This window comes from Pogona vitticeps, chromosome 1 (genome assembly GCF_051106095.1).
Source record: "Pogona vitticeps strain Pit_001003342236 chromosome 1, PviZW2.1, whole genome shotgun sequence".
Lineage (NCBI taxonomy): Eukaryota > Metazoa > Chordata > Lepidosauria > Squamata > Agamidae > Pogona > Pogona vitticeps.
In genome coordinates, this window is record NC_135783.1 from 191328117 (window position 1) to 191337222 (window position 9106).

Sequence of the window (9106 nt, forward strand, 5' to 3'; positions counted from 1 at the left end):
AGCTATTTGACAGAATCCTCTTACTTATGGCCACTAGGATAAGTCAAATGGTGTAGATCTCAGCTGCAAATTGCTTTTAGTTAATAATTCAGTGCTTGTATTCTGTGTTGCATGCTAGGTCATGTGAATGGAGCACTACACAGAATATAACTAGCAGTAGTTCACCACTGAGGTAGATTTCATTTGACCTGCACCAGCATAGTGAATAAAGTTTTTTGCCATTGAAAAGTAAACATATGAAAAGTATCATGCTAAATGCATGATATAACATTTTAGTGTATTTTCTCTCTTGTTGATTTTGAGATATCTTTAAATGAAACTTCAACATTTCTCTCCTAAATAAAGTTTATTCACAGCACAGTGTAATTTAAAATTACCAGAGAACTTCCATAAACTGTTCAAATGAGTTGCTAGGATGAAAATGGATTTTCCTCCATTTTCAGATTAATCTGATTTCTAATTGTATGAAGTCCAAAAATAAAACAGCACAAAGCATTTTTAGGTACTTGCCACTCTCAGTCCTCCTTCTATCTTTGCATTCTCCTCTGATGTCAGCACTAGAAAGCATTGTTCTGCATTGTACATCAGCTGCCATGCTCCCTTATTAACTGATTACTGTGACTAAATAAAGAGGGAACCTGAAACAACCCACTACTCATAGACGTCTAATATCCCTATGTTAAAGGGATATACAGTAGTATGCAGAAATGCAGACAACATTGGTTCAAAAATACTGATTCAATACCTTAATATTTTGTGAGACATCTTCAACGGAAGGAGTGCCAATATCAAATTCAATGCCACCATGGAGATGGAAATATTGATTCTGACCATACACAAAATGCTGGCACTTAAAATCTGTTCCAAGCAATAGTGGAGGCAGTTCACGTTCAGTTTTAACTTTGTCATCTGTTAAAAAGGAAAACAGGATTTGAGGAATGGTTAAGAGCGAATCCATGTGACGGAGTGAGCTCCTGCCAACCTATAAGTTCGAAAGCATGCAAAAATGTGAGTAGATAGGTACCACCACGGGTGGGAAGGGAATGGCATTCTGTTTCTAGTCGTGCTGGCCACGTGACCATGGAAACTGTCTTTGGACAAACGCTGGCTCTATGGCTTGGAGACGGGGATGAGCACCGCTCCCTAGAGTCGGACACGACTGGACTAAATGTTAAGGGGAATCTTTACCTTTACCTAAGAGCATTGGATATTTTTAGCCTAGAGAAGATGGAGAATTGATATGATGTCCAATATGGGGCTAGTATGGGGATGATGGAGTATGCTTGTTTTCTGCAGCTCTGGAGGGTAGAACCTGAATGAATGGATTAAAGGGATTCCTGAATGAAAGTGGCTAGAACTCAGAAGGTGCTGCTGGGGGACTCTTATTCAATACATTCAGCATTGGCCTGTGACATCCCTTAGGGTCCTGTTTTGTCTCCCATGCGATTTAATATCTACATGAAACTGTTGGGAGAGGATGTCCAGAGCTTTGAGGCTCAGTGATAGATGGTGGTAACACTCAACTCTATCAGTCTTTTCCATCTAAATCCAAAGAAGCTGCCTTGGATCTGAACCTGTGCTTGGTAATGAGCTGATGAGGTCAAACAAATTGAAAAATAATCCAGACGCCAATCTGGTCAACCGGAAGGTAGATGAGAGAATAGGGATGCAACTTGTGCTTGATGGGGTTACATTCCTCTTGAAAACTTCAGAATCTTCAGCTGGTTCAAAATGCAGCTGCCAGACTGCTGACTGGAGTTAATTGCAGGGAGCATGTGCATATTTTTAAAGTTTCAAATGTTTTTAAATTAATTAATGTGGTTTTAATTATTATTGCATGTTTGGTTGCTTTTAACTTGTAATTGTACTTTTAGTATTATTTGTTTTCATATTGTGAGTTGCCTTGGGTCCCCTCACAGGGAGAAAGATGGCCTACACATGGTATGAATACATTAATTATAATAAATAAACCAAAATGAGAAGACTAAACCTGAGCTAAACACCAGGAAGAACCTCCTGCCAGAAACAGCTGTTGAATGGTGGCAGATCTGTAGCTAGAATGGAGTAACTGGATCATTGCCTCAGGATACTAAAATTTAGAAGACATTGATATCTGGAGGTGAATCTATTGATGGGTGTTTGGAAAATAGCAACAGCAACACCCCACCCACTCCTATTCACTTTCCTTTTTAAAAAAAGACAGACACATCTTATATTTTTTAGGGGAACACCATATTCTTCTCCTTTTCATTGGGGTTATGCCCCATGCCTCATGACAGAATGGGTTGAAGACAGTGCTGCTTACACTAGCTGTCAAGATGGTTGGCCACAGTTCTGAACAGTGGGATATTTTACCCCAGAAGGGGAAGACTCTCCTTCTTTGGAGGTTTTGAAACAGAGGCCGGATGGCCTTCTGTTAGGAATGCTTCAACAAGGGATTAGACCCCATGACTCTTGGGGTGCCTTCCAACTTTACAGGTCTAAGAGTCCATGATTCTTATTATTCGATAAATGGAGAATATAAGCCAACTGTCCTGCTGTAATTTAAGTACATTGAGTAATTAGCTAGCATGATTCACTTATTATACGAACGCATATTGATTAACTTTCCGATGCTCAGATTTTCAGTATTTTCATCTAATGAAAAGGCCTGTTTATCTGGCAAATAAATTCCTGCTGTTAAAAAACAAAAATGCAAATGCAACCCCAAATTGTCTGGTTTTAAAATTATAGACCACTTAACTGAATTGGCCAACTTGATTTTCACATGACCTCTTTTCTGGAGTGGAGTTCCAACTACTTCATGGAATTATAAAAAAGTGAAGTTGGAAGTGGCCTACAAGGCCATCAAGTCTGACCCCCTGTTCAAGGCAGGAATACCATCAAAGCATATCTGCCAGGTGATTATCTAATTTTTCTTGAATGCCTCCAGTGTTCGAGCACTCACCAACACCCGAGGGAACTGGTTCTACTGTTGTACTGCTCTAACAGTTAGGAAGTTTTTCCTGATATTCAACCAAAATCTGGCTTCCTTTAACTTGAGCCCATTGTTGCATGTCCTGCACTCTGGGATGATTGAGAACAGATCTTTGGTCACTGGCTAGGCCCACTGATACTATACAAACCGCAAGGGGCTCCCTGGTTTAGGGTATGAAGGAGCAACTGGGTACTCCCCCACCCCCAGTCTGAGATGGTACTGCCCACATTTGCCTCTTCAAGAAGACCATTGCCAATAGCTTATTTCTTATAAAATGCAAACATATGATGCATACCAGATCTTGTTCGCAAATCAGAAGCACTGTGTCAACATAGAAGCTACTCCTACCTGAATATGGCTGAAGCAGCCGATTCAAGTTTGGAACCTTGTTCTTTCTTTTCATGCCAATGATAAACGGAATAAGAAAACTCATCAGCTTTAGGTATGCTATGTACTTTCGGATTTCAGCCTTTTGTTCTAGGTACTTCTTCACAAGTTTTTGTTGAAGTCCTAACCTCTGCTGTAGCCTTTGGTACGAAAGAGTATCAAGGCGGTCTTCAGTCATTCTTATAGCACTAGAAAGGTTATACTTTGCATCAAAAGTGAATACGTTTTCATACTGCTGAACCTCTGTGGTAGCAAACGTCAGTTTGAGAAGCATATAGTCCACAAACTGCATGAAGAATCCTTTTTCTTCTGAGCTGTTAGGGTCATAGGTTGGATCTTCATTCAGGTTTTCATCATAGATTCCTCGGAAATCTGGATCTCTGGAAATATCAACTAGACCTATATCATACACATGTACATTAAAAAAAAGCTATAAGTGTATGGAATAAAAATTAAATATGTTAAAATGCAGACATTTCCTGTCATACATGGATATATCTCTGCAAATGAAATAGATGGTGTGTAATAGTTCAAAGTTCAGAGAGGTTCAAGTATTACAAGGCAATGTTACACGTTAAAGACCAACTTTACCTGCACTTGGAAATTACCACTAAACTTTCTGATGTTCGATTTCATTTGGTCAGTTGCAAATAGTGAAATTACATGAAAGTATGTCTTTCTTTGTGCTCATATGTTTAAAGAGACAAACATACACCCTGGTCCAGCAGAGCAGTCTCAATATATAAGCTCACCATAGCTTTTGGTGGGGTATTGACATTGCAGATATGTATTTATTAATATACATTTCCATCTGCATCAGAATGCTCATATTGTGAAGTAGCAGGAAAGCAGAAGAGGACACATTAGTGCAAATTTCAGATGGTCATAACAGGCTGCCTTCTATCAGGTCAAACTCTGTGCCAGTCCATTTCAGAATTGTTTGCTGTGATTGACAGGAACTCCCTGGGCCAACTTTCTCCCACATCTAGATGGGCTATAACTCCCACCATTTTTGGCCATGTTGGCCGAGAGTGGACCTAGAATGAAGAAACCATTGTGGATTCTCAAGTAGTGGTGTCAAGTTTTTATACCTCGTATGTTTAAGAAATAAAACAATTACAGAAGCTATAGAAATAGCCCTGAAACTGCCTAAAAATATCATAGTTTTAACCTTGTGGTATGAAAGCATTGTTTATTACAATCCAGTCTGGCAAGTGAGGCTGCTGAAAGAGTAACATGTTTTTGAGAATCTCTTTTTCCATTTTGCTTTCCAATCCATACACGAGAGATATGAAAATAACATATACAGTGCTGCCCCGTTCCTGGAAAATCACTGTTAAGTGAAATCGTCGCCAAGCAGGAAAAAAAAAAACACCATTAGAATGCATTGAAAACCGGTCAATGCGTTACAATGGGGAAGTACCTCATTGTGCAGCGAAGATTGCCCATAGAGAACCGCCGATCAGCTGTTTAAAAATGCTGTCTTCCGAAGCAGGGGTCCGGAAAACAGCCATTTTGAGAAGGGAGGGAAGCCATTTTACAAAGGGAAGCCATTTTGCGGAACCGGAAAAATAGTTGTTTAGCGAACAAACGGTTCGCGAATCAGGCTCCTAATCGACGTCAAGTGAAAAAACCCCATTGGAACCATCGTTTTGCGATCGCAATAGCGATCGCAAAAAAACCTCATTGTAAAGCGATTTCGACGTCATGTGGGGTAAGCATCAAGCGGGGCACCACTGTACTGACATCTGATGGATGATTGGTGTAAATACATTTTGTTTTGCTTACTAGTTTTTCTGCTTGTGGTGTCATCAGACAGTAAAAGTAAACAAAGGCCTGCTAAGTGGCAACAAAGGGTCACTTTTAAGCAATAGTTGCTGCTTTGGGGCAGAATTAAGTAAACAAACATTAGAATATATAGATAACCAGTAGGGATGGGCATGAATCGGAAAAATTGTGATTCATTTTGATTTGTGATTCATCAAGTTTGATGAATCACAAATAACAAATTCATGAGTTTTTTTGACAAATTGACTTAATTCATTTTTGCATTTAAAGCCCTATAAAACACTCCCCCGGCACCTAGAGATGCCAAAATCGCAGAGAAGCTTCCCATGCCTCTTCCCTCCAAGCTCTGAAAGTTTAGTGAAGTTTGGGTTTGGGACATCTGAATTATACACCCACAAAGAGGATCCCCCAGGAAAATTCCCCCCAGGCACCTAGAGACACCAAAATCTCTGAGAAGCTTTCCCTGACTCTCCTCTACAATCTCCCCAAGCTTGGTGAAGACTGGGTTTCCGACATCCAAGTTATACACCCACAAAGTGGGTCCTTCAGGAAAAAGGCCCTTTGGCAGCTGGCTTGGGGAAATTTCCTTGGAGGTCCTTCTTTGTGGATTTATAACTCGGACATCTGAAATCCAGTCTTCATCAGACTTGGAATATCTGATGCAGTTCTCCTCACAAATATGTCAGTATGTCTATGATTCTTACCAGCTTGACAAAACTCTGCACCCGCTGTTTTTTCTGTTTGTGGGGTACCATCTGCATCAATATCCATGCTAGAACGCCACAGTTCAGAGAATCTGACTCGCTTTTCCTTGGGCATGTAGGCCCCATGCCACAAAGCTTTCAGCATGTAGTCCACAGCTATTAACATTTGCCCTATTCTTGTGTCAAAGTATGCTGGAGGGAGAGAACAAGAAGTGCTCTGATCATAATTGGCATCCAAACTGATAGAAGGGATTTGGTTTAAGCAATAAATCCCAACGGACAATTCTCTGATCATCTGGTGGATTTCTCGACAGTCCAAATCAAGTCCTGGCTCAGCTGGGGCAAGCAAAATAACTGTCTGAACATTGATGGTTTCCATCTCGCCCATAAGTCCACTGGGAAGGTCCAACGGGTGACGCAGATCATCTTTGGATGCCAGCCAGCTACAGAACGAAGTGGTAAGCAATTCCTGAAGCTCATTTCGTTCATATTTCTCAAAGAAGGCACTAGCGTTTCTTTGCGCTGCCAAGTGGGCTAAGTAGGCAGCCTCGTCAGCCTGCTCATTTCGAGGTACTATTTTTTTGATTGGTCTCAACATTATTCAGCCTTTTTCTTCCTGTGATTTCTAACTATAAAAGTACACAAAAATAGAGTTAAGTGCCCTACAATCTGTTGGGTGAGAAATATTTTTATCAGGAGAACATGCGAACATGCGGTCCTTCATATAGTGTTGGGCTTCTGGTTCCTACCGTTCCTAGTCAGTCTGGCAAATGGTGAGAGGTGACGGTAGTAGTAGCTCCTTACCATCTGGAGGCCCACAGGTTCCCTGCTACTGCGATGTGAATGAAAAGAAAGCAAATCAACCGGAGTCATATAACCATTTCAGTATTAAATGATGGGATAGGGCAATGTGATGATTACTGAGGTTGGGTAATAACCCCTTTGGTGGCTTAATGTTAATTCCCTAATATTGAAGACCTATAAAAAGTGATAATGAAATGCCATAATTATGCTTTATTCCTTTTAGACAGGGAAGTTCAAAAGGCTTTATCACTCTTTGTGACCTCCTGCAAACTATAGTTCCACAAGGGAATGAAATATCTGCACCATTGGTAATGACATCTCAGTTGTTATTGATAAGGATACTGTACATCCATACACTAGACCAGTGGTTCTTAACCTTTGTTACTTGGATGTTTTTGAACTGCAACTCCCAGAAACCCCAGCCAGCACAGTTGGTGGTGAAGGCTTCTGGGAGTTGCAGTCCAAAACTCCTGAGTAACCCAAGGTTAAGAACCAGTGCACTAGACCAACATTTATGTGATTTATTGAGATTAATGAAAAGGTTCTGGATGAGTTGCAGTTCACCCTTGAATCACGGAATTGGAAGGGATCTGGAGGCTCACTTAATCCCAACATCCTGTCGATTCAAGGAATCCAAAGATGGAGGATCTCTGATAGATGGCCATCGAAACTCTGAAATAAGACCTTGAGAGGAGAGCCACTACCCTCTGCAGCAGGCAGTTTAATACATGTACCTTTACTGTACAAAATTGAGATTCGATGAAGGGGGGATAAAGCTAAGGACGATGAAACCCCAACTTAGCAATAAATTGTAGTATCTAAACTGCTGTGGAAAATTGCTGAAAAAACACATATTTTATGGAGGATGATTAAAATTAACATTAAGTTTGTTTGGAAGAGGAAGATAAAGCAAATGGCAGTTTTACCTGTTACAATGGAAATTTAGCAGGTGCACTCTCTCCAAATACTGTTAGGAGAATATTGCATTGCGGAATATTCATTCATTAGCAAATTCATACAGCTATTTTATTCTACAATACATACCAAAGTTCAGGGAAGCCTGCTGTCAGTATGCTACAGGCACAAAAGAGCTCATGTCTCACACGCAAGAATTACACTATGGTAACCTGCATTGGCAGGACAATCCTGTGCTGCAAATAAGCCCCACTGAATTCAATGGAGCTTTCTTCTAAGAAGACATGGCCACTCACCACGCTGGCTAGGATTTTGGTTTAAATCACACTACCAATAATTTACAATCTACCATTTAACACATTAGAGTTCATTCTGGATTGATTAGAAATATTTGTATTATTTTTTCCAACAGAGGTACACATGTCAACTAAGCAGATTAAGAGAAAAACTCAAAGGCTACAGTCCTGTAGAGCAGAGCTGAGGAAACAATTTAGGGGCCTCTTCAGAAGACTTTCACAACCGGACAGATTTGTATGGAAGACAATGATTCATTAGCATAGTTATCCCTATACAGTGGTCCCGAACCTTAGGCCTCCAGATGTTCTTGGACTTCAGCTCCCAGAAATCCTGGCTAACAGAGGTGGTGATGAAGGTTTCTGGGAGTTGTAGTCCAAGAATATCTGGAGGCCCAAGGTTGGGGACCATTGCTGTAAATCATTTAGGAATTTTAATGAGCATAACTGGGCACTTAGAATCGGACGCAGAAATAAAGCAGAAGTTGGTAAGTCTCCTACAGTAAAACACCAATCAACAGTCTGGTAATAGCATTATGGGTCATTTCAAAGGTCCATATAATTTAAAACAATATTCCTACTTGGGTGTGGTGTGTAAACAGAGCAGGAGGCTAGGATGCTGTTAGCCATACCACCAGAACTCAAGCATTTTTTTTGCTGTTATTACTGCAGTAACACTAATTATGTATTTTTGTCACAAAGTAATGTGATCACCCTGAATATTATGTACCTTGAAGTAGGGGGTGGTGCCCTTTCTCCCAATTAGCAAACTCTCCTGGGCCAGCCTTGACGAGGACAAAGCCTCCCTGTTTACTGTCCAACTATCCTAACTAGTTACGTGTAAGGCAATGGCAGGACAAAAACAATGCAAAGTTTTGAAAAGTAAATGATCAATAACGTCAAATACGACACCTGAAATTGTATTTTTTCCCCCTGAGGCAAGGCAGTAAAAAAAATGAGAATGGCTAGACACAGAGAGACTTAAAAGGAGAAAGAGGAGAGACAGAGGTGGGGGGGAAATCTTAAAAGTGACATTCCAAAGTACCACAGAAAGGCCTCCCAAGATCCAGGCCCTGTTTTATAAAAAGAAGCCCAGGCCAGAACTCAGGCAGCCATTGGGAGGCTTCCTTTTTTCGCCCTGGGATTAGATCGCAACCACTTTGCTTTCTTCAGCTGTTACTTAGTGAGCTGTGTAGGAGGAGAAGCTGGCCAGTTGTGGTCGCTATGGAAACTAGAGA

The 9106-nt window shown here is 40.7% G+C and overlaps 1 protein-coding gene across 1 annotated transcript in view; it reads right to left on the reverse strand.

Moving 5' to 3' along the window:
* The window catches only part of ANKAR (ankyrin and armadillo repeat containing), a 37648-nt gene extending 30773 nt beyond the window's left edge, over positions 1-6875 (reverse strand). The window contains exons 1-3 of the mRNA XM_078393563.1: positions 5857-6875; positions 3326-3763; positions 746-909 (exon numbers count right to left, since the gene is read on the reverse strand). Coding sequence (XP_078249689.1) covers positions 746-909; positions 3326-3763; positions 5857-6454 — 1200 coding nt within the window. The 5' untranslated portion in view covers positions 6455-6875. The remainder of the gene's footprint in view (positions 1-745; positions 910-3325; positions 3764-5856) is intronic.
* Between the last annotated feature and the right edge of the window lie 2231 nt (positions 6876-9106).